The sequence below is a fragment of the Moschus berezovskii genome, chromosome 17 (genome assembly GCF_049115385.1).
Source record: "Moschus berezovskii isolate FMDL1 chromosome 17, NW_MosBer_1.0, whole genome shotgun sequence".
Taxonomy (NCBI): domain Eukaryota; kingdom Metazoa; phylum Chordata; class Mammalia; order Artiodactyla; family Moschidae; genus Moschus; species Moschus berezovskii.
This window is the reverse complement of record NC_142476.1, coordinates 53,438,727-53,464,586: the sequence shown is the minus strand read 5'-3', so window position 1 is coordinate 53,464,586 and position 25,860 is coordinate 53,438,727. Positions and strand designations below refer to the sequence as shown.

At 38.0% G+C, this 25,860-nt stretch overlaps 1 protein-coding gene across 2 annotated transcripts in view; it reads left to right on the top strand.

Moving 5' to 3' along the window:
• LOC129551571 (putative dimethylaniline monooxygenase [N-oxide-forming] 6) overlaps positions 1 to 20,494 on the top strand; it is a 28,038-nt gene extending 7,544 nt beyond the window's left edge. Inside the window, exons 3-9 of one of the 2 annotated variants that reach the window (XM_055419655.2) lie at positions 3,449 to 3,637; positions 4,826 to 4,988; positions 6,219 to 6,361; positions 8,152 to 8,225; positions 14,891 to 15,246; positions 17,914 to 17,986; positions 19,556 to 20,494. In XM_055419655.2, coding sequence (XP_055275630.1) covers positions 3,449 to 3,637; positions 4,826 to 4,988; positions 6,219 to 6,361; positions 8,152 to 8,225; positions 14,891 to 15,246; positions 17,914 to 17,986; positions 19,556 to 19,898 — 1,341 coding nt within the window. In that variant the 3' untranslated portion in view covers positions 19,899 to 20,494. Of the gene's footprint in view, positions 1 to 3,448; positions 3,638 to 4,825; positions 4,989 to 6,218; positions 6,362 to 8,151; positions 8,352 to 14,890; positions 15,247 to 17,913; positions 17,987 to 19,555 lie in introns of both variants that reach the window. The other variant, XM_055419654.2, reaches the window with a different exon arrangement.
• Positions 20,495 to 25,860: the final 5,366 nt, after the last annotated feature.

Sequence of the window (25,860 nt, the reverse complement as noted above, 5' to 3'; positions counted from 1 at the left end):
CCACTTTATGTAAATGGTTTCTACTTCATTTTGTGTAGCAAGCCTTAATACAGGTCCACAATCCTGTGACAGAAAAACTCATTTAATAGCAAAACCTGACAGGAAGTCAATTGGACAGGAAACATGACTGAACTGATATGAGGCTATATATAAAGTCTTTGTCCAACTCCGTGTTTTGCTGAAGTAATTTTATTACATTTGATGATAAGGTGTTGCACCAGATCTCACTAGGAATACTAAGGAAAAACTTCAAAAATCTACAAATTTCAAAATGCTAATATATCTGGTCCTAAGAGTACAAACAAAAGGTTATTTAACTTTACAACAAGATAGCCCTTGGTGACTTTTAGTTAAATAAACAAGTACCTTGAGATTTAGATGAGGCTGGACTCCTAAAATACTAGCAGGTCAAGAGAAACTTCCTACAGGGATAACACTTAGCTGAGACTTGAAGGATGTTCTCAGGCGAGAAAAGTAAAGAGCCATCATGTGTCACAGCTTCAGAAAGCGGGGCATTCCCAACAGTACAGACACCAACAGTGTCCCAGCATCAGGTGGGAAAGGCTTCTAGGTAGCAGTGACCAGCAATCCATGAAAGGTGCAGAGAAGGCAATGAACACAGTTTATCCATCTATCTGTAAGTTAACCAGTGCAGCCAGATCAGAAAATTTATTTTAGGAAGCATTAGATGATAGATCAATATGATTCAAAGTCAGACCCTGAGTTATGCACAAGAGGGAAAGATATCTTTTTCATAAAGTCATTCTGTATAATTAGAATTATTCTCAAAAGCCCTGTGGGAGTATAAACATATACAAATATTCTAAACTTTAGCCCATACACCCCACTTCTTCCTTCTTTTCTAAGAAAAGTTGCTTGGTATGCGGTATTATCAGAAAGGAATTTTTGAAAAGTGTGTTACATTAAGCTTTTATCTTGCAAGTTCTGTCATGTAGAAGGTATTCTGGAAGAGAGAAACCTGAGAATTCTGAACTTTTCTCTGTGTGTTTTTTCTGTAAAATAAAAACCAAATGGGATTTAAAAACTAGTAGGCTGAATGTGAGCATGTCTTAAATTTTATACACTCTAATATAGGACCTCATGACCTCAAAAGATTTTGCTGTGGCTGTAATAAAAGGTTGCTCAACAAGCCACATGCAATAGGTCATTTGGATTACAAAGGGAAAAGTATTGAACCAGAACTATCTGAAATTTTGTTTCACTCATTCATCCCTTTATTCATTCAGTAAACACATATTTGAGTTCATTATGCATAGGGTAATACATTAGGCATAGCTGCAAACAAGAGGGACAACAGGCATGCAGTATCCTAAAAGCGGAGAGAAAAGAAGTCTTAGAGTAATCACAATACAAATGAATAAACAGAATGTGATTAGGGTAATAAAGACAATTAGAGCTTGGTGAAAGCAGAGATGACTTCCAATGGATGGGATGGAAGATAAGGAAAGGCATGAGAAGGGGACAACTTTTGAGCTGGACCTTGAAGGTATATCTAAGCAAGCAAAAATGGGACTGATAAAATGGGAATATGAAAGATGATCAAGGCAGACTGCTAAAATGCATGCACAATAGTTTTGGTTTAGCCTCTGACCTTACCCTCAAGTTCTAGTGGGGATGATAGGAGATGGACAAAATTACAACCCAAGACAGACAATGCTAACATGCCCCATAGCATGACATCTTGTCCTAGACATCTAAGTTGAGGACAAGCTCTCCCAGCCAGTGGGGAGCATCTGAGCTTAATTTCCTCCCTACTGGCTCAAACCACCCCACATATTTAAATAACGAAAATGTGAACTCTCTGGAGCTACTAACTGTTGTTACATAATATTGTTGTTTTCCTCTGTTTGCAGAACAGTCTTTTAGGAAAAGTTCCAAGGAGCTGTAGGGCACGTACTCTTCTCTTCTTGTGTTATGATTGGCTGGAGTCCAGTGGTGAAAGAGTCCAGTGATTCATTAACGATCGAAATAATTCATGGTCTTATCACCTCTGTTTCTCAGAGCAAAATCATACATTTTTTAAAACCAGTCTCCAGCCCACAGCTCAGCCCTCCCTTTAGTGGGCAGCTTAGAAAATTCCTTCTCACAAACATTAATACAAGTTACTGGCTAGGGGTGAACAGTAACAGACCCAAACATGAGAACCCAACAAGCCAAAGCCTTCACTCTTTCTCTGACCTTAGCAGAAATTTCCAAGTGAAGTTTAAAAAGTTAAAATCTCTGGGCTTAGTTATCATGAGAAATGTAGCAACCACGAGTAGAAGAAGTTTATTTTTGTCACTTAAGGGGAAACAGTGAAGACTCAGGCAGCCCCCCAGAGACACAGTTCTCTCATTTGGGGTTGTTGGACTGGAGGGAGTTAGCTATCTTTAATCCAGGAGCAATATAACATTCCATCCTTCTCCTTCCTTTCATGAGAATTCCTTCAAGATTCGGGGAAAGATGGGTTGCCAGCTTTCAGATGTACTTTCAAGGCCGCACATTCTGTGAACTTTTATCCTGTTCATGAAACAGAGAGGAATTGTTTGTTTTGAACTTAGCCTTCCAGTGCTCCTCAAAAGAAGCCACTTTTCAATTACATGGCGGTTTTACTATAAGATGCCAAGATTTAACACAAGTTCTAAGGCTTCTTGCTTCTTTTGTTTCTTTGGTGAGGAGTGAATGCCACTAGTTGGTGAGTTCAGGAACTCCTCAAGCACAGAATTCATTTACACTACGCAGGTGGTCCTCAGGCGTGGTCCCTGGACCAAGAGCATCAGCAGCACAGGGATCTTGTCAGAAATGCACATTCTCAGGCCTCACCCCAGACACACTGAGCCAGAAATTCAGAGGTGGGACCCAGGAAGCAACAGTCTAAGAAGCTCTTCAGGAAATAACTTCTTTAGAGGGTTCTATGGCTAGAGAAGAGAAGAGTTCACCGAATTCCATACAGCCAATCAAACAGGCTAAAAGCCACAGCTTCCATTGGACTATTTAGTTATATTCTTGAAAATGAGTATGGGATCAGACCCAGTGCTGTGACTGGGGGGGGGGGGGTGGAAAGAACTAAACTGGAGCTAATCAAGAGTAAAAGGTCCAAAACCAAAGATTCACCAGCTCTGTGCCAGGTGTTATTGAAGGCTTTCCTTTCCATGTCTTACAGATAGCAGTCAATTTTTTTCATGTTTTTTTTTTTAACATACGGAAAAGGTTTCAATCAACTGAGCATTGAATAGTCACTGAGGGGAATGCCATTCTTGGTTTCCTTTTTAAGCCTTATTATTCTTCTTCTTCAGTTTGGTCGCTCAGTCATGTCCAACTCTTTGCAACCTCATGGACTGCAGCATGCCAGGCTTCCCTGCCCGTCACCAACTCCCGGAGCTTACTCAAACTCATGTCCATCAAGCCAGTGATGCCATCTATTTTTCTGTCGTCTTATTCTCCTTAGGACCATTCAGAAGAAGGAAGAGCCAGCATCTACAAGTCTGTGTTCACTAACTCTTCCAAAGAGATGATGTGCTTTCCAGACTTCCCATATCCTGATAATTACCCCAACTACATGCACCAAAGCAAGGTCCAGGAATACATAAAGACATTTGCTCAAAAGAAGAATCTTTTAAGATATATACAGTTTGAGGTAAGGACCCTGTAACTTGTGCTGTTGACATCAATATGTTTAAGGATTAGAGGAGAAGCAGAGATATAGGACATTATCCTAGAAAACAGAGTCAAAGGTTTGGACACCTCACCAATCAAATGTTGGTTCAGATTATAAAGTACTTATGAATTGTATTTATTTCCCCTTAAAACATGTTCTCCAAAGTCTCTAAGAGCTTTTAAAACATAGAAAGTTGTTGTGGAGGCAGCTGTACCAGCCTAATGAACTTTCCACTCTCACACATTTATGTTTCAGAAACAACCCCAAAGTCTCTAGTTCACACTTAGACTTCTGTAGGTCCAATGCCCAAAGAGTTGTGATTCTAATAGGTGTGGCATTTGTTAGAGATTATGCCTTTAAGAAGAGAGTAACAATGTAAAAGAATAATTTTATTGCCCTCATTCTTCACACACTTAATTCCTTAGATTAGAAGCCTTAGGAGTTATGGCATAGCAGCACTGTCTCCATAATTATAAGTAATACTTCACATTTGTTTAGAACTCAACTTCAATCCGTTAGTTATGTGCAGAGCACATATATATAGTGGGGGAAATAAGAAGCAAAATCATAAGTTGGAACTTTACTTAATATTTTATCTTATTATATTTTAAATAATTTTACTTATACCAAGCTCCAGGAGTTGGTGATGGACTGGGAAGCCTTGTGTGCTGCATTCCATGGTGTTGCAAAAAGTCAGACACGACTGAGTGACTGAATTTAACTGATATCAATACAGTGGAAGTGACTAATATTTCCAAAGGATAGTGTCCTTATATTGCAAAACAGAGATCTTGGATTGAAGCCTGAGATAATCCCATATTATTGGAGTAGATAGAAGAGGAAGCCAGAGAGGAAGAAACCATGGATGTCAATGTAGGGTGACAGCAAGCAAATGACATGACATCTTTCATAAGAATACTCAGGGCAATGTATCCCAAATCTACTAACGAGATGTCAAAAAATAAATATACCCCAGTGAGTAATTATTCTTGTGAAATTTGAAGATTCACTATGACTTCCTATTTTAATGCCTTTCCACATTATTCTCAATGACCATGAGAACACACAACAATTATTTTCTCCACAGAAATACTGCAAGGAACAAACAAACAAAAAAAACTTTGTAGAACTGTAAATAGAAGCAATTTCTTTCTGGTTTTCTTTAAGACCCTAGTTACTAGAATAAAGAAATGTCCCAACTTCTTGATCACTGGCCAATGGGAAATTGTTTCAGAAAAGGATGAGAAACAGGAATCTACTATTTTTGATGCTGTAATGATCTGTTCAGGACATCATGTGTACCCCAATCTACCAACGGATTCTTTTCCTGGTAAGTTTGGAAAATATATAAGAATCATATACACAAACATCAAGGAATGGGATAGAGTTTTCCACAGATTGCACATAATAATCATTCTTAAATTTCCAAATATTAAAAAAAAATTTAAGTCTGATGATATGTCAAATATACTCATAATTGACCTCATCCTAAAAGAATCAAGGACTTGCAGGTCAGAGATTAGATGAAGACACAGATCCGCTGAGAAGAACCTTGGGTCTTAAAATTTCATCAATATCCACATTTTGCAAGTTAACTTTAGAAATCACAGTGAGTGTGTGAGTGTGTAGTGATACATTTCATTACTCTGCAGAAATGGAAAATAGCAAATAAGTACATAAGCAGCCTCCCTTCCTTTTTCCTTTCTTCTTCCTTCCTCCCTCTTTCCTCCTCCTCTCTTCCCCCTCTCCTTCCTTCCTATCTTCCTTCCCTCATCCTTTCCTTCTTTCTTTGCAACAGGAATGCATCACCTCAAAAATATTAGCGCTCACATGTCAGAGGCTGATGTTCATGAAAGTGAAAGTCGCTCAGTTATGTCCGACTCTTTGAGACCCCATGGATTATACAGTCCATGGAATTCTCCAGGCTAGAATACTGGAGTGAGTAGCCTTTCCCTTCTCCAGGGGATTTTCCCAACCCAGGGATGGAACCCAGGTCTCCTGCATTGCAGGCAGATTCTTTACCAGCTGAGCCACAAGGAAAGCCCATTTTGTTCATAAACCAAAGTAATTAAAAAGAGTATAGATTAAGGGAGAATAGAAGATTGACATCATTAATGCTAAGAAGCAGCATATTTTGGGGTTCTGAATGTAGAATACCTGGATTCAACTCCTTATTCTACTAGATACTTATCATGTAACCCTAGACAACTCACTAAACTTCTTTGTCTCAATTTCCTTTTCTTTTAAAATAGAGATAATACTAGTACCTACCATTCAGAGATGTTATCAGAATTAAATGACTAAGACAAGTAAACCCTCAATAAATACTATTATTATTAGCAAATATAAATTCAAATTCCTTAAGTTTTTTATGATGTCTCCAAAAGTAATTAGTTAGGGATTCAGTGTCAAAAATCTCCAAAAGGATAAGTGCATTTCAATTAGGGAAATTTTTAAAATTAAAATTGCTAATAGGAGAATCAAACATTTAAAAAATAGTTGGTGGGGGGAATCATTTCTTCTGGTAGTCAACTCAAACCACTCCCCATGTTCCATTTAGGCCTCGACCGATTTCAAGGCCACTACCTCCACAGCCGGGACTATAAGGGCCCAGAAGTGTACAAGGGGAAGAGGGTCCTCGTGATTGGCCTGGGGAACTCAGGATGTGACATTGCTGTTGAGCTCAGTCGTCTGGTTACACAGGTATGAGATCTAAAAGGTCTGGGGAAACAAACTTAGGATGGCTATGCTACAACAGCAGTATCCCAAGCACTGGGGATGGTATTGACCATGTCATACCGTAAGAGATCTACCTGCTGTACATGCCAATCAAATCAAGGACTTGAGACACTCTCCCTGTGAAGCAATGTAATGTGTCCCATGCTAATAAGGAAGTACAGTCTGCTAAAACCAGAGTTAAGTGCATGTATATATATATATATATATATATGTAAGTATGCATTGTTGGTTTTAATTTTATGTTCTAATCACCTCCAAGCAAACTGGTTGCTAGTCAAGCTCTACCTTTATTTATTTAACAGTATTTCTTATCACCTACCATGCAACAGTACTACGCTTACCACTCTGGAAGAAACAAAATTTAGGTCTTACTATTGTTTACCTATTCAATAGCCAACAAATAACAGGCTGTTTTTATGTGTCAGCACTGCATCAGGCTAGAAATAAACACAAAAGTAAGTCAAGCTACTTCTTGACTTCAAGGAGGAATCGACAGGGAGAGGTAGGATGACAGGTACATGATCATCACGAAAGGAAGCAATGAGACTTTAGTTGTGGCTATGGCAGCACCATGACTAGATAATCTAACTTTGTGTGGATGAATTGTCAAAGAAGGTTTCCCAGAGGACTCCATGCTGAGTCATACATAACCAATAAACCCAAAAGAACTTACCATATTTCTAATACAAGATTAAACTTGTCACAGTTGAATAGAGCGCTCTCTTACTCCCAGGTGTCAGGTAGTCATTCTTTCAACACCTATGCACTTGATCTCTGGGGTGGAGAGAGGGTAGTTCTGCCTCTAAATACCTAGTTTCAATCATGGACTATTCATCTTGACCTACCTCTTTAAAAGTGCCCCTACCTGGATATTAAGGGAAATGTATGGAGATATCCATAGATATGTACTAACATATTTCTAAGGAAATAGGTGCTCAATAAATAAATTCTTAAATGGATATTTAAAAATACCTAAGGATTATTCAAAGTCAGATTCCCTTGGGTTATCACAAAAGTGATAAAATAGATAAGCAGTCAGGCTTGTCTTGGGCTAAAGTAGCTGCTCAAGGTCCTGGAGTGTGTGTGTAGCAAGGACTGGAAAAGGAGACCAGGCACAGAGAACAGAATTAAATCTTTGGCATTTCCTCAGGCTAATTTCAGCCAGCAAGTTAGCCGCATTTCCCCCACTTAGCCAAGCAACTACCACCAGGCACCACCATTGACTGATCTTTACTAGACCTATCATTTTAGTCTTAAGAGTCTGCAAAGATTATACTTGTCACAGTTGAACAATGCATGCGTACTAAGTCACTTCAGTATGCGTGACTCTTTGTGACAGTACAGACTGTAGCCCATCAAGCTTCTCTGATCATGGGATTCTCCAGGCAGAAATACTGGAGTGGCTTGCCATCCTCTCCTCCAGGGAATCTTCCCCACCCAGTGATCTAACCCACTTCTCCTGTGGCTACTGCACTGCTGGCAGATTTTTTACCACTGAGCCACCAGGGAACAGAGAACTCTCATATTCCAAGGTGTCAGATAGTCATTCTTTCAACACCTATGCACTGGCCCTCTGGGGTGGAGCAAAAGAGGGTAGTTCTGCCTCTATCTAGCTTCCATCATGGACTACTCATCTTGACCTACCTCTTTAAAAGTTTTCCTACCTGGATAACGTATAGAGATGTCCATAGAGTTGTGTTGTATCTGCTTAATTCTTACAGAGCAATACTGAAATCTGTTACCTTCCCTACCAGGTCATTATCAGCACCAGAAGTGGTTCCTGGGTCATGAGTCGGGTTTGGGATGACGGCTATCCTTGGGACATGCTGTATGTTACCCGCTTTGCATCCTTTCTCCGGAATGCCCTTCCTTCATTTGTTTCTGACTGGTTATATGTCAAGAAGATGAACACATGGTTTAAACATGAGAACTATGGCCTGATGCCTTTAAATAGGTACTACAAATAATACATATCTTATTATTTAAAAAAGTGAAGCACTGGATTAAGTTGAATTCTTTGTAAGTTTTTCTTTAGTTATCTCATTAAGCCTGGTGAAATTAAATTAAGGACTGCATAGGTGACATGGTATAATCAGAGACCATGAACAGGATGAAAATCTTATTGAAATAAGTCTAGTGGTAAAAGTTGTAAGAAAGAATACAAAGTGGGGATGGATCTGGTAGCTAGATCACCCTAACATGCAAGATTCATTTATGGTTGCCACAAGCCATAGCACAGAATTTTGAAGGCTGAGACATCTCATAAATGATTTTCTTGAAGAATATTTTGTCCATGCTTATAGATGAATACGGATAGCAATAGTAAGATGTACTCCTCAAGACTGTTGTGGTATTCAGTGAAATTTAAAATATAAGAATTACTTTGTGAACTATAAAGCTTTACAAATATCACTTCATATTAGTGTCTTCTAATGGGCATACGAGGAGCAATTAACAAAGTAGTGTTAATCAACATGTCTCAGGAAGCAGATAGTTTCAAAATGAATGTGCATGCCTCCATGGAAGGGTTGACATTTCTGCAGGACAGTGAGGAAGTGTGGAGCATGTAAGGCAAGGGAGAGACACAGAACTAATGTAACCTGGTAAATTAATGATTCATTTATTTACTTCTCTATAAAGACAGAGTCCAACACCTACTAATTAAAAAGGTATCTAGGTAGATGAATCAGTACATCTGAAAAAAACATTTAAGTGGGTACGAAAAAAAAAAAGTCCTTAGAAATTTCATCTTTGGTCCATGAAAAGCAAAAGCTTTTCATTGTGATTAGAAAGACAGGTTTAAAAAGTGAGAGCAAATTGTAAATTTTAGTAATAAATACAAGGTTTAGTAGCAAATTCTCACTCTGTAGCACTTATCTTACTTTGTCTGGCAAACTGCTATATCCCTCTTGAGAAAAATGTTGACTTCATGCATTTAAAATTATTTTTTTAATGTAATAGAAGTTTCAGAGCTTGAACTAGTAAAGATTTTTTGTCTTGTAATAGTAACTGCAAATCATATTTTGGTTTTTTCCTTCAAACAATAAAAACATAGACTTGGAAATCTATTCATCCAGGAAGGGTTCCGATTACCAAAAAGTGTTAATGATACCTTCTCACTTCTCCCTTTGTAGGGCGAGTAACAGGGGAGAAAAACAGGTTTGGCTGTAACCTACTTATTGCCACCTATAGGGTTAAAGAAGAGGTTGCAGAATTAAAGAGGTAGAGAACAGTGTGGAATATAAAAACAAATTCTAAGATTTATAAAGTTTCTTAGTCTTTGAGATAGTTAGAGGAAACTCCAAAATCCTTGAAGGAAACTTAAGTCAAAATGAAGAATGTCATAAAAAAAAACAGCATTCCTAGAATTTTGGCAGCTGAAGTGCAGTATCAATGTTGTACTTTTTTTTGCAACTACAGTTAATGAAAGGAAACCAAACATAGCATTAAAACATCTCACCACAGTAGATCTGATTTCCTCATGTAAGATGAGCACTTATTTAAAATAATAGTTCGCTTAGAATAATGATGCTTGCACACACGAGGCACTGTTTTAAGTACTTTACAGATAACTGTTCATTTGACTCTCACAACAATTTTATGAGATAGCTTCTGTACTATCCCTATTTTCCATATTATACAAAATAAAAATACAGAGAAGTAGCAGCTAGTAAGAGAAGGAGCTAGGTTATGAAGTTGGGCCACCTGGTTCCACAGTCAGCACTCTTAACAACTTTATTGTGACTAGAAATTAGTTTTATCCTCATCTATTTGGTGAGTCTTCAAATAGTTTAAGCTATCCACAAGAGAATATTCAAGTTTCAAGAAGCCAAAAGAAGCAGCTCAGATAGATATTCTATATTTTTTTAAGTACAGTTGATTTACAATGTTTCAGGTGTAGTGAAGTGATTGTTATACATATGTATTCTTTTTCAGATTCTTTTCCACTATAGATTATTATAAGATGTTGAATATAGTTCTTTGTGCTATACAGGTCTTTGCTGTTTACCTATTTTGTATATTAAAAAAAGGTAAAGTAGAAGTTGCTCAGTCATGTCCAACTCTTTGCGACCCCACAGACTGTAGCATGCCAGGCTCCTCTGTCCATGGAATTCTGCCAGGCCCTCCTCCAAGGGATCTTTCCAACTCAGGGATCAAACCCAGGTCTCCGGCATTGCAGGCTGATTCTTTACCATCTGAAGCACTAGAGAAGGCCATTTTATACATAGTAGTTGTGTATCTGTAAAACCCAGTTTCCCAATTTATCCATTTCTCATTTCCCCTTCAGTAACCATAAGTACGCTTTCTCTGTGAGTTTATATCAGCTTTGCAAAAAAGTTCGTTTGTACCATTTTTAAAGATTCCACATGTAAATGATGTCATATGATATTTGTCTTTATCTTATTTCACTTAGTATGATAATTTCTAGGTCCATCCATGTTACTGAAAATAGCATTATTTCATTCTTTTTATGGCTGAGTAATATTCCTGTGTGTGTGTGTGTGTACCACATCTATTTTATCCATTCATCTGTCAATGGACATTGAGATTGCTTCCATGTCTTGGCTATTGTAAACAGTTATACAATGAACATTGAGGTGCATGTATCTTTTAGAATAAGTGTTTTTATCTTTTCCAGATATATGCCCAGGAGTGGGACTGCTAAGTCATATGGCAATGCTATTTTTAGTTTTGGAAGGAAATTCCATACTGTTCTCCATAATGGCTGCACCAATTTACATTCACACGAACAGCGTAGGAGGGTTCCCTTTTCTCCACACCCTCTCCAGCATTTAATATTTGCAGACATTTTAATTGAAGTATAGTTTATTTAAAATGTTTTAGGTATACAAAGTGATTCAGTTAAATATATATTTTCAGTCAGTTCAGTTGCTCAGTCAGGTCCAAGTCTTTGCAACCCCATGAACTGCTGCATGGCAGGCTTCCCTGTCCATCACCAATTGCCAGAGCTGTCTCAAACTCATGTCCATTTAATCAGTGATGCCATCCAACCATCTCATTCTCTGTTGTCCCCTTCTCATCCTGTCTTCAATCTTGCCCAGCATCAGGGTCTTTTCCAACGAGTCAGTTCTTTGTATCAAGTGACCAAAGTATTGGCAGTTTCAGCTTCAGCATCAGTCCTTCCAATGAATATTCAGGACTGATTTCCTTTAGGATTGACTTGTTTGATCTCCTTGCAGTCCAAGGGACTCTTAAGTCTTCTCTAGCACCACAGTTCAAAAGCATAAGTTCTTCAGCACTCAGCTTTCTTTATAGTCCAACTCTCACATCCATACATGACTACTGGAAAAACCATAGCTTTGACTAGACCAACCTTTGTCAATAAAGTAATGTCTCTGCTTTTTAATATGCTGTCTAGGTTGGTCATAACTTTTCTTCCAAGGAGCAAGGGTCTTTTAATTTCAAGGCTGCAGTCACCATCTGCAGTGACTTTGGAGCCCAAGAAAATAAAGTCAGACACTGTTTCCACTGTTTCCCCATCTATTTGCCATGAAGTAATAGAACCAGATGTCATGATCTTAGTTTTCTGAATGTTGAGCTTTAAGACAATTTTTTCACTCTCCTCTTTCACTTTCATCAAGAGGCTCTTTAGTTTCTCTTCACTTTCTGCCATAAGTGTGGTGTCATCTGCATATCTGAGATTATTGATATTTTTCCTGGCAATCTTGATTCCAGCTTGTGCTTCATCCAGCCTGGCATCTTGTATGATGTACTCTGCATATAAGTTAAATAAGCAGGGTGACAATATATAGCCTTGACGTACTCCTTTCCCAATTTGGAACCAGTCTGTTGTTTCATGTTCAGTTCTAACTATTGCTTCTTGACCTGCATACAGATTTCTCAGGAGGCAGGTAAGGTGGTATGGTATTCCCATCTCTTGAAAAATTTTCCAGTTTGTTGTGATCTACATGGTCAAAGGCTTTGGCGTAATCAATAAAGCAGAAGTAGATGTTCTGAAATTCTCTTGCTTTTTCTATGATCCAATGGATCTTGGCAATTTGATCTCTAGTTCCTGTCTTTTCTAAATCCAGCTTGAATATCTGGGAGTTCTTGGTTCACATACTGTTAAAGCCTGGATTGGAGAATTTTGAGCATTTCTTTGCTAGCATGTGAGATGAATGCAATTGTGCAGTAGTTTAACCATTCCTTGGCATTGCCCTTCTTTGGGACTGGAATGAAAACTGACCTTTTCCAGTCCTATGGCCACTGCTGAGTTTTCCAATTTTCTGGCATATTGAGTGCAGCACTTTCACAGCATCATCTTTTAGGATTGAAATAGATCAACTGGAATTCCATCACCTCCACTAGCTTTGTTTGTAGTGATGCTTCCTAAGGCCCATTTGACTTCAAATTCCAAGATGTCTGACTCTAGGTGAGTGATCAAACCATCATGGTTATCTGGGTCACGAAGATCTTTTTTGTATAGGTCCTCTGTGTATTTCTTCCACCTCTTCCTAATATCTTCTGCTTCTGTTAAGTCCATACCATTTCTGTCCTTTAGACAGAAGCTGAAGCTGAATGGTTTTATGAAGACCTATAAGACCTTCTAGAGTGAGTGAGTGAGTGAGTAAAAGTCGCTCAGTCATGTCCAATTCTCTTTGACCCTATAGACTATACAGTCCATGGAATTCTCCAGGCCAGAATATTGGAGTCGGTAGCCTTTCCCTTCTCCAGGGGATCTTCCCAACCCAGGGGTCGAAGCCAGGTCTCCTGCATTCTTTACCAGCTGAGCTACCAGGGAAGCCCTCAAGACCTTCTCGAACTAACACCCAAAAAAGATGTCCTTTTTTGCCTTGAAATGAGTACATCATGAGAAACACTGGGCTGGATGAAGCACAAGCTGGAATCAAGATTGCTGGGAGAAATATCAATAACATCAGATATGCAGATGATACCACACTTATGGCAGAAAGTGAAGAAGAACTAAAGAGCCTCTTGATGAAAGTGAAAGAGGAAAGTGAAAAGGCTGGCTTAAAGCTCAACATTCAGAAAACTAAGATCATGACATCTGGTTCTATTACTTCATGGTAAATAGATGGGGAAGCAATGGAAAGAGTGACAGACTTTATTTTGGGGGGCTCCAAAATCACTGCAGATGGTGACTGCAGCCTTGAAATTAAAAGACCCTTGCTCCTTGGAAGAAAAGTTATGACCGACCTAGACAGCATATTAAAAAGCAGAGACATTACTTTATTGACAAAGGTCGGTCTAGTCAAAGCTATGGTTTTTCCAGTAGTCATGTATGGATGTGAGAGTTGGACTATAAAGAAAGCTGAGTGCTGAAGAATTGATGCTTTTTAACTGTGGTGTTGGAGAAGATTCTTGAGAGTCTCTTAGACTGCAAAGAGATCCAACAAGTCCATTCTAAAGGAAATCAGTCCTGAATGTTCATTGGAACGACTGATGCTGAAGCTGAAACTCCAATACTTTGGCCACCTGATGCGAAGAACAGATTCATCTGGAAACAGACTCATCTTTCCCTGATGCTGGGAAAGATTAAGGGCAGGAGGAGAAAGGAACAACAGAGGATGAGATGGCTGGATGGCATCACCGACTCAATGGACATGAGTTTGAGTGAACTCCGGGAGTTGGTGATGGACAGGGAGGCCTGGCGTGCTGCGGTTCATGGGGTCACAAAGAGTTGGGCACAACTGAGCGACTGAATTAAACAGAGATCATTCTGTCGTTTTTGAGATTGCACCCAAGTACTGCATTTCAGACTCTTTTGTTGACTATGAGGGCTACTCCGTTTCTTCTAAGGGATGGAGGACATACAGATATATTCAGTTAAAATGTATTCTTTTTCAGATTCTTTTCCATTACAGGTTAATAAAAGATACTAAATACATTTCCCTGTGCTTATTTTATATAATAGTATGTATCTTGCCTGAAAAATCCCATGGATGGAGGAGCCTGGTAGGCTGCAGTCCATGGGGTCGTGAAGAGTCGGACACGACTGAGCGACTTCACTTTCACTTTTCCCTTTCATGCATTGGAAAAGGATATGGCAACCCACTCCAGTGTTCTTGCCTGGAGAATCCCAGGGACACGGGAGCCTGGTGGGCTGCCATCTCTGGGGTCGCACAGAGTCGGACACAACTAAAGCGACTTAGCAGCAGCAGCAGCATGTATCTGAAATCCCTAATTATTATTTATAGATTTTTGGATGATTCCCATTCTAACTGGTGTGAGTTGGTACATCATTGTAGTTTATTATTTCTCTAATAATTAGCAATTTTTAACATCTTTTCATGTGCCTATTGGCCATCTGTATGGCAAACAGATGTTCTTAAGGACTATTAATATCAACAGGAAAGAACTTTCCCAAAAGAAGAGAGCTTAGTTTCCCTCTATGTCTTCATGCTGATGTTCAACTGCTTAAATTTGGTTTCAATGCTATGGACTGTTGCAGATATTTCTTGGAAATGAGGTACTTTATAGCATGGGCCTCTTTCTCTTATTTCTCCACAGCACCTTGAGGAAAGAGCCTGTGTTCAATGATGAGCTCCCCTCCCGCATCCTATGTGGCGCTGTATCCATCAAGCCCAGTGTGAAGGAGTTTACAGAGACTTCAGCCACGTTTGAGGATGGGACAGTGTTTGAGGCCATTGACTATGTCATCTTTGCAACAGGCTATAGTTATGCCTACCCCTTCCTTGATGACTCCATCATCAAAAGCAGAAATAATGAGGTCACCTTGTTCAAAGGCATCTTCCCCCCATTCTTGGAGAAGCAAACCTTGGCTGTGATTGGCCTTGTCCAGTCCCTTGGGGCTGCCATCCCCACGGCTGACCTGCAGGCCCGCTGGGTTGTTAAAGTATTTGCAAGTAAGTGGGCCATTCTGTCTTTCATGAATTTAGTCAACAAATATTTACTAAGCACATAGTGCATGACCAGCTCTGTGATAGGTGCTACAGATATAAAGGGAATAAGAAAGACTTGAGCCTTGACTTCACAGAGCTTAAAATAGGGTAGGGGGAATGCTACAACAGAGAAAGGTTCACAGTGTTGTGGTGAGGATAATTGGGTTGTGAGTCATACTCTAAAATAGCTTGGGGCTGGTGCACGGGGATGACCTGGAGGGAGGATATGGGGAAGAGGGGGAACACATGTACACCCGGGGCAGATTTGTGTCAATGTATGGCAAAACCAACCAATATATTAATGTAAAGTAATTTGCATCCAATTAAAAAAAATAAAATAAAATAAAAATAGAACAGCCTGAGAAAAGGTATAAAGGTAAGAGACAGCATGGAGTGTGTGAGGAATGAGAAGTATTTTGGTGTAACGAAATATAAAGCAGAGGTAGAGAGTAGCAAGAAAGAAAGGAAGGAAGAAACCTATGTCAGAGAGCTTAAACTTCTCATGGGGGATTGACAGAACTTCGAAAGCCTATAAAAGCAAGAGAAGGACAGTAGTGGGTCACTGCAATGTCAAGTTACACTGCAAAGACTGAAAGGGCCCTGGTGGGTGTCAGGGCATGCTGGAGACATTATTGGTGTCAACTCTGTCAAAATAGCAGTGTCAGGCCACTCCTATACTCTGTAGATAATCTCCTCACCCTTCTTCCACCTGGATCCTGTGGGTTTCAGGGTCAATGAGTATGTTTGTGTGGACAAACTAAGAATATGAGGGTTATATGGAGAAAAACAATGTCTCAAATATTGGTTTAATTTACTCCAGAAAACTAAAATCAAGGCATTTTGTCCCATCACTTCATGGCTAATAGATGGGGCAACAGTGGAAATAGTGACTGGCTTTATTTTGGGGGGGCTCCAAAATCACTGCACATGGTGACAGCAGCCATGAAATTAAAAGACACTTACTCCTTGGAAGGAAAGTTATGACCTACCTAGACAGCATATTAAAAAGCAGAGACATTACTTTATTGACAAAGGTTGGTCTAGTCAAAGCTATGGTTTTTCCAGTAGTCATGTATGGATGTGAGAGTTGGACTATAAAGAAAACTGAGCGCCAAAAAATTGATGCTTTTGAGCTGTGGTGTTGGAGAAGACTCTTGAGAGTCCCTTCAACTGCAAGGAGATCCAACCAGTCCATTCTAAAGGAGATCAGTCCTGAGTGTTCATTGGAAGGACTGATATTAAAGCTAAAACTCCAATACTTTGGCCACCTGATGCAAAGAGCTGACTCATTTGAAAAGACCCTGGTGCTGGGAAAGAGTGAAGGCAGAAGGAGAAGGGGACAACAGAGGATGAGGTGGTTAGATGGCATCACCGACCTCATGGAGATGAGTTTGAGTAAACTCCAGGTGTTGCTGATGGACAGGGAGGACTGGCGTGCCGCGGTTCATGGAGTCTCAGAGTTGGACACAACTGAGCAACTGAACTGAACTGAAGCATATTGATCACCACTGATATTGAAAGTGTGCTTTTATTCAAGGATTCAAGAACCTTGGCCAGTATAGTTGTACCTCACCTAACATACTGTCCATAGAGATTTAGACTATAGGTAATAAAGAAAAAGTTACAATCATAGAGCATATGTGTATGTTTTCTTAACATGTTGTGGATAAGTAAATTTCTATTTCAAATGTACCATGAAGGATCATTACTTTCAAAAACCCATCATGAAATCTTTTGTAAATGATTCTATTGTCTTTTTCTCTTGAAAGGCACAACAGTCTTATGGGAAGATCAGATACAGTTCATATACCCAAAAAATTTACATAAAACTAAGGGCATCATTTATTCATTCAACAAATATTCACTGAACACCTGCTATGTGCAAGGCCCTGTCTTGGCACTTAAGATACATTGAGCAAAATGACCAGAATTCTGGTCCCTTACTTTCTCATAGGGGTACAGCAAATATCTGACCACAGGGTACCAGCAGGCTGAAGTGAGATACTAACAATGATTGGGGAATATTCATGAGAAGGTCATAATATCCCCTGCCATTATTACAGAGGCAGATGAGCTATAGTTAGCAATTGGAAGAGGCCTCCATTAATGTGAAATTTACAAAAATCTAAAAATTTTCTGTCATCCCTTAAAATATCCTCCTTGGCTGCAGGCTGATGTTGGAAAATCCAGATTTCCTTCCATTGTCCCAACTGAATTGCCATGGACCTTAGATTGAATTAGTTTACCAGACTGTCTCTTGAGATAATTCTTAGTAAGAGAATGCAGAAAGAAATATGAAGACACTGGTAAGCTATTATATGCATGAGGCATGCTGAAGATTAGGCCTTCCATAATGTCAGCAGGAGTATAAGACTGAGTCACTTGAAGCTACAAACTTCTCCACTGTCACTATCTCATGGAAGGCCAGCTTTGCAATTCCCAGAGCAAGTTCATTGGCTTCTCAAATCTTTGTTTCTGTGAATTGTTATTCTGCTAAACACACTAAAGATAGTTCCTCTTGATAGAAAACCTTTTAGGGATATAGTTCATAAACACTGAATGAAATTCATCATGTGTAATTGCATATTTCTGATTTCTTTTTCAATATCTCTGACTTCATTTCTTTTTTAGATTCATGTATCTTGCCAACTACAAATGAAATGATAGATGACATTGAGGAGAAAATGGGGAAGAAACTCAAATGGTAAGAGATGGTACTTGCTAAGGAAAAAATCTTAAAATTTGCCTTTATATGTAGGAAAACATTAATAGAGTCTGTAACCTTGTCATTAGTTCACATTTTTGAAACACTTGCTATAATCAAGCAGTATTAGATGGGCAAATAATAATCATTATATTTCTCCTCTATAACTCTAGCACACAGGTTCTCAAACAGGGGTCATTTTGCTCCCCAGGGGACATTTGGCAAAATCTGGAGACATTTCTGGTCATTGCAAGTGAAGAGGGCATGCTACTGGTATCTAATGGTTAGAAACCGGGGCTGCAGAGGACAGTCCACCTATGAAAGAATTATCCATCTCAAAGTGTCAATAGTACTGAGGTTGATAAATAACTCTGTTTTCCCAAGAGCTTCTTTCCCATCAGTCACATGTCTATCAGCAAATTAGCTAACTGGAAAGTGAGCAGTGGCAATGCTGTAACAAGAAAACCAAATACAGTATTAAATAGAGTTCACCTGCCCTAATATTTTCTACTAAAAGAGTAGTCACTTCTGATTCATCCAATCATGAGTTTTCAAGTAACCATAAATGGGATTTGTAGGAAGTTAAGTGACTCAACATCAGATGTATAAATGTACTCTTTTTTGTGTTAATCACTCCTATAAAAGTCAGTCCTTTTTAAATTAAACATAAAATCTATGAAAAATAATTAGGTAATGGATCACATATAGATGAATAAGTGACCATATAGGAAGTATTTCTACTTTAAAGTCTCTAACATGTCATTTATTAAAGGCCCAAAAAGTCATTGACTAAGGGCCTAAAGAAGAGAAGACATGGGTAGACTCAGACTCAACAAAACCTTTCCTGTTTCATACAGAAAACCATCACAATATTGTAATTATCCTTCAATTAAAATTAATAAATAATCTTTTTAAAAAAAAAAAAGATCAGCCAAAAAAACCTCCCCTGCACCTCCTGCAGTTCACAGGACAGCTCTGTGAAATGAGCACTCCTATGTGCTAACAGTTCATGCAGCTTACTCTGCTTACTACCCTTTATGACTGAAGCCAATAAGAATAAAGAGGAGGGGAAAGAGAGGCCTCAATGTCAACCTATTCTTAAGAGTTTCTAAAAGCAAATGAGATCACATTCCAACTAAATGTATGAAACAATTTATAAATTGCAGCAAATATTAAAACTATTCATAAACCCAATTTAAAACACATCAATATCAAAATTGAACTCTGGAGAAGATCTTAAGCAAGTGCCATATAAAGAATAATCATGTTATCAAAGACTAAGTTAATCAGTCACCTTGAGACCCTAGGGTCAGTTCACTCTTGGCTTCATGGCTAGAGGCAAAAACCCAAAATGACATCATACTTGAACAGAGGTTAGAAAGGAAAGGAAAAAACAAAAACAGGTCATTTAAGTCAAAGAACATATGATGCATTCTATATTGTGAGAAAAGAGAGGAGTCATGGATGTGCTGACTAAAATGCTACTTTTCTGAAAGTAAAAAAAAATGAAATTTTTGCCTCTGTTTACAAATGTGGCACTCACTCCAATGTGTGATTCTGTTTCCTCAGGTTTGGCCAGAGCCAGACTTTGCAGACGGATTACATCACATACATGGACGAACTGGGCTCCTTCATAGGGGCCAAACCTAACATACCATGGCTCTTCCTGACTGATCCCCAGCTGGCCCTGGAGGTGTACTTTGGTCCTTGTAGCCCATACCAGTTTCGACTGATGGGACCAGGGAAGTGGGATGGGGCCAGAAATGCCATCCTGACCCAATGGGACAGGACATTAAAGCCAACCAGGACAAGAGCTGTCAGTGAAGCTAAAAGACCCCAACCCTTTTACAATTTGCTTAAAATTCTTTTATTCCCAGTGCTTCTTCTGGCTGTTTTACTTGCATTTTATTGATAAGAAATTTACTTGGGTCTCATAATTCAGCCTAGAAATTAAATTGCAGATATGTATATACATATACTAAATTTTATAGCTGCTGTTTCCCTTCCTGCAGATGTAAGAATAAATCCTAGCCCATCTGATTAAAGTCTAAATAAAATGGAAAATAGTATCTCTCTTTATGATGAGAATCTATACATAGATTTTCACATACTGAATTGGCAAGTTTGGGGATGCTCAAGATAAAGAAAAAGATGGGAGGGTATATGGGAGTGAGCCCAGATTGAATAAAGTTTAATAAGCTTTTTAAAGTGTGTTTGGTCATGGGGAGAATTTACATCACAAAATATGTTCAGTCTTATAACCTATAACACTGTATATCTCTCAATTTTAGATCTTTAATTTCTCCCTCTTGTAGTTTTTAGCACTGTGCCCATTTTATGTCATGTTTATCCTGAGTATTAAGCATTTTTGAATATTATAATTTTTTAAATTTCTTATTGTTTACTGCTAATATATAGAAATGCGCTCATTTGTTCTAGGAACTTTATGTGGATCCTATATACTCTACATAAACAATCATGTTGTCTAAAAATAAAGATATTTTACTTCTCTCATTTAAAATTAAATGTCTTTTATTTCTTTTTCTGCTTTATTGCACTGACTAGAAACTCCAGCATTTTGGATAAAAGTGGGGAGATCAGATATCCTTGCCCTGTTCTTGATCTTAGGAATAAAACATTCAGTCTTTTACCATTAAAGATGATTTAGCTATAGATTTTTCATAAATGTCCTTCATTAAACTAAGGAACATTCCTTTTGTTCCTAGTTTTCTGGCAATTTTCATCAAGAATGGATTTTGTCTTTTTCAACTGCTCTTTTGACTCTCCGCGACCCCATGAATCACAGCACGCCAGGCCTCCCTGTCCATCACCAACTCCCGGAGTTCACTCAAACTCATGTCCACAGAGTCGGTGATGCCATCATATGCCACAGGGAAACAAAGGCTGTGTGCCACAAATACTGAGCCCATGTTCTAGAGTCCGTGAGCTGCAATACTGAGACCATGTGCCACAACTTCAAAGCCCTCGTTATCTAGAGCCTGTGCTCTATAACAAGAGAAACTACAATAAGCAGAAGCCCACACACAGTAACTAGAGAGTAACCCCCACACACCACAACTAGAGAAAACCCATGCACAGAAACAAAGACCCAACTGCAGCCAAACATAAAAATAATAAAAATAAATAAATAGAAGAGAATGGAATGAAATATTTTTTTTAAAAAAGTAGAAACGTGATATTCTGAGTGAAGATGTCTATGCTTCAAAAACATATTCAGGGTGTGAAGAGTCTCCTCCAAATTCAGACCCAATGCTAGAGGGATGTTTTCCCCAACCAAGATGCACAGGACTGCAAAAGAGATAATAATAGAGTGTTGATAATGCCCTGCCACCCCCATCCATCATTCACACTGCTACAAGTCTGGCACAGCAAACCCATCCTCAATATCCTTCAAAATCTTCCCATAACTTTTTGTGTAATATTCAAGCTTGATAGCATACAAAATCCATTATCTGGCTGTAGCCTATCTTGTTCTTATCTCTCCCTGCTGCCCTCTTTATACTCTGATGACATTGGACAGGTCATATTTCCTAAACTCATACCATAATGACTCATTGCTTTGCCTCAACAGTTCATGCTGTTCCCCTTGCCAGATAACCCCCATGACCTCATACTCATTTCTACAACCCCTTGGATAACACCTGATATTTTGTTATTTATTTTTCTCCATAGTGGCTTTTCCTGGAGGTCATTGCTCTGACTCTTCTTTTGCTCACAGTTGGCCCATACATTTACTTCTGCCTATAATAAAAAAAAAAAAAAACTTCTTTCAGTAAAAAAAAAAATCTGACAAATTAATTAATTTACACTCCATTTTCAGTGACTGACATCTGCCAACACTGATGAACCCTTCCAAAGAAGGCTGATGAAACTGGCAAATAAAAATACAGAACATCCAGGTAATTTTAAATTTCAGGTAAACAACAAATAATGTTTTAGTATAAATGCAGCCTATGCAATATTTGTATTTCACCTGGAAACTCCAACCCCAGGGTGTCTGAATCATCAATGTAGCAACTACTTGGTAAGGTGTTGTAATAATGCTACAGGAGGGAAAAAAGTATCAAAGACTTCACCTAAATGAAATGGATAAAGACCCAAGCGTGGGACTTTGAGCATCTGTCAGCAGATGGAGAGGCATTTATCTGACCAGAGCCTTCCCACCACTCCTGGGTCAAATACTGAAAGATTTTCTCCTAAGTCCAACCTTAGAGTGCTCACATGCTCATTTTTCTGTGAGTTTTCTCTTTGACATGACTCTCACCTCTCACCTCATCTATCTTTAGCCTTTACTCTAGTTATTGCTCAGGTCCAGACATTCTGCTGTCTTTTAGGCATTCTAGTACCACTTCTAAAACCAATTCCAAATAGGCTACACCAAGAAGGCTCTTGCTCTGAGTATATGATGGTCTACAAAGCCAAAAATCTTACAAATAATCTTTATTTTCTCTCTCTCTTCTTAGCTATTTAAAGGTATTATTAAGTCATCAGGTCCTGAAAATAGAAAAGGTCAAACCCAACATATCCACCTTCTTCCTGCACTCCTCCATCTACACACACACAAATTTGACTGTGGAGTACATTGTCCTTAAAATAACTAATTTTGTTGGCAACCTTTGCTCTTGTTCTCACTATTCCCTTAAATAAATCTAATTCTATGAAGCATTAGCAAACAATTCAGATTGTTCTGTTGGAAACCAAAGGGATACATCTGGCACCATAAGGGAAAACGTAATTGAAAAATCTCCATCAGACACCTCCACTTCCTCTCAAAGCTTCTCTTTGATTATCATGTCATTCTCATCATCTTCTCAACCCATTCAACCCACTGCTACTCCATTCTCCAGTACCAAACAAACCACCTCCTCTGTCTTCTCCCTACTAATCTTTCATTCCTTTCGTATTAGAACAGTCCCATTTTCTCTAGTTTCCTCAACCATCTCAGTCAACAAAGGATTCTCCTTTGAAAATGTTGAGGATTATACCTAACAACTACCTTTCTAATTTTCCCCATGTGTCATAATTGTCCAGTCACAGAAAAATCAAGGCGAGCCTTGAAAGCTTAAAGATAACACAAAGAATCATCATAAAACTGGAGGAATAATATAGAAAGAAGAAAAAGGTAATGACATTGCTTTTTATAGAGCTTAGAGCCATGGAGACTGTGATTATGGATTTTGTTCCAAAATGTGGGGATTTTCTCCACATCTCTATTAGGTTTGTGCATTTTTTTAATTATCTAGTTGTGATAAAGTTTGTTGTTGACTAGATTCATCATTTCATCCATACATACTGTGAAATTTTTGTTACACACAAATCACATGAAAAATGTGACTAGCCTAAAATATTTATAACATATACTAAAAGGCTCAAAAATTTTTAATGGGATGCCAAATAGGGTTTTTTAAGCAAAGAAGTGGCGTAAGTTAAATTAGCAATATAAGAAATTTCTCTAGCTTCAGGGTGGAGAATGTGTTGTAAGTGGGCAATGGTGGAAACAAGACTAGTTGAAACCTATTGCAATAATTCAGGCCTTATTTCAATAATTCAGAAGATGTGATAATTCCAATAAGGATGTGAGTAAAGTATCCCTTTTTCTTATTTATAAAAGGGAAGTTTTGTGAACAGTTAATACGATAAAAAAAAAATTGTAAGAGAAAACAAACTATTACAAAGTACAGAACATTTTAAATACTTTGGAAGCAATCATGTTCACATGAATAATGAGGAAGTTTTAAATGACTGTTTATTTTCGAAAGTATGTTCCTGAAAGACTGATTGGGCAACAATTGGCCCAAATTGTACTTGAATAACTTGTTTAAGTAGATGTAATATTTGGCAAATACTATGCACTCAATAAATATTTACTAGGAAACTGCACATATTCATTATTTCTTTAAAAATATCCCCTCATTCAAATATTATAACACTTGACCAACTTCAACATTTTCCCCAAGATTCTATGAATTAAGCCTTCAATACATGAAATATTCTCCTTAAATAAAGTACGAGCTGTAATCCTAGTATGTATTTAGAATATTCAAAAATAGACCAGAAATCATCCTTGACTTATAAAGTTAAATCATGGAGTTTTAAATTACACAAAATATACTACAATTAAAAGTTACAGATGTGTCTGCAGAGAAGAAAACCAGCAAAAATTCAAGGTGTTTGTTTTCTTAAGAATTAGTGATATGGAAAGTGTACTGTTAATAAGATTTAAAGGATTTAGTTAAACATAATGAAGAACTGCCTGATCATGAGGACTGCTAAAAGAGAATGAGTGACAAAGAGAAACTGAGCATCTCCTTTTTTAAGAGACTTTATAAAGATAATAGTCCTTCATAAATCTCACTAAATCTCTATGTAGAATGAGTAGAGTATGAGCTAAAGTTGATTTTTGCTAACTATGACTTCTGTTTTTCCATTTGAAAAGAAAATGAATGAAAGAACAATATTTAAATGGAGAATGCTTAGCCTAATTAAGAAAAACTAATAATTTACTATTAAGGCACAAAATGCATAAAAATTAGAATTATGAATATTATAAATGATGATCTCTTTGCTAAGAAAATGTCTGCTGAGGTCCATGGCACATTTAAAAGTGAACCATATTACATATTTTAAAAGCAATCATTATTCAAGTTTTTCATTGATTTTTCACTGATACCCTCAAAGGCAAATACTAGTCAGTTTATTTGCCTTAAATTTAAAATCGGTAGGACTATGTCAATAACACTCAAGAAATCCTAGTCGATTAAGGTACCATTTCATTCAAAATCAATTGATCCTGAATATGATCATTATTCAAAAACTAGGACATGCAAAGCATTTTGCTAGTGAGGAAAAAATAGCTAATCCTGCTTTAAAAGAATTTATCTAAACAAACACATACACACAAGCTACATATAAGCAAAAATATCTGGAGCAGTTGAGATCAGTGACAGCTGGATAGTGACCCCTCTCCCAGGGTCTCCTCATCAAATAATTTGAAACAAGTAGAAATAAAATGTAATTTCTACACCAAAACAATCCTTCAGTATAACTAGAAGACAGAGAACGCCAAAACTGCAAAGTAACTGTGAGTAAGAGAAAGATCACCAAATAACAGTGTGCAACTTCACACTCTGCCAACCTTCCTCCTCCAGTTGCAAGACTTTATAGAGGCAGATCAAGAAAAACTGCATGAAAGAAAGATGGACACAGTGAAGGAGGCTAAGGGTGAGTTGAACAATCTCTAGATTAATTAGATTCACCAGGCATTATAAAACACTAGAAAAGTATCTAAGCAGATCAGAGTACAGACTAGAGGAAAGGAACTTTAAATACAAGGAATTTGAAGAACGAGGCACCATTTTAAGGATTGGTGCAATATAAAAAGACACGCAATTTTTTTTTAGTAAAAATAAGTTCTTATTAAATTTATTTATTTCAATTGGAAGATAATTTCTTTACAATATTGTGGTGGTTTTTGTCATACATCGATATGAATCACCCACAGGTGCATAAGTGTCCACCCAACCTGAAATCCTCTCCTACCTCCCTCCCCAACCCATCCCTCTGGGTTGCCCCAGTGCACCAGCTTTGAGTGCCCTGCTTCATGCATTAAACTTGCACTGGTCATCTATTCTACATATGGTAATATACATGTTTCAATGCTATTCTCTCAAATCATCCCACCCTCACCTTCTCCCACATAGTCCAAAGGTCTATTCTTTACATCTGTGTCTCTTTTGCTGCCTTGCATATAGGATCATTATTACAGTCTTTCTAAATTCCACATATATGCATTAATATACTGTATTGATGTTTTTCTGACTTACTTCACTCTGTATAATAGACTCCAGTTTCAT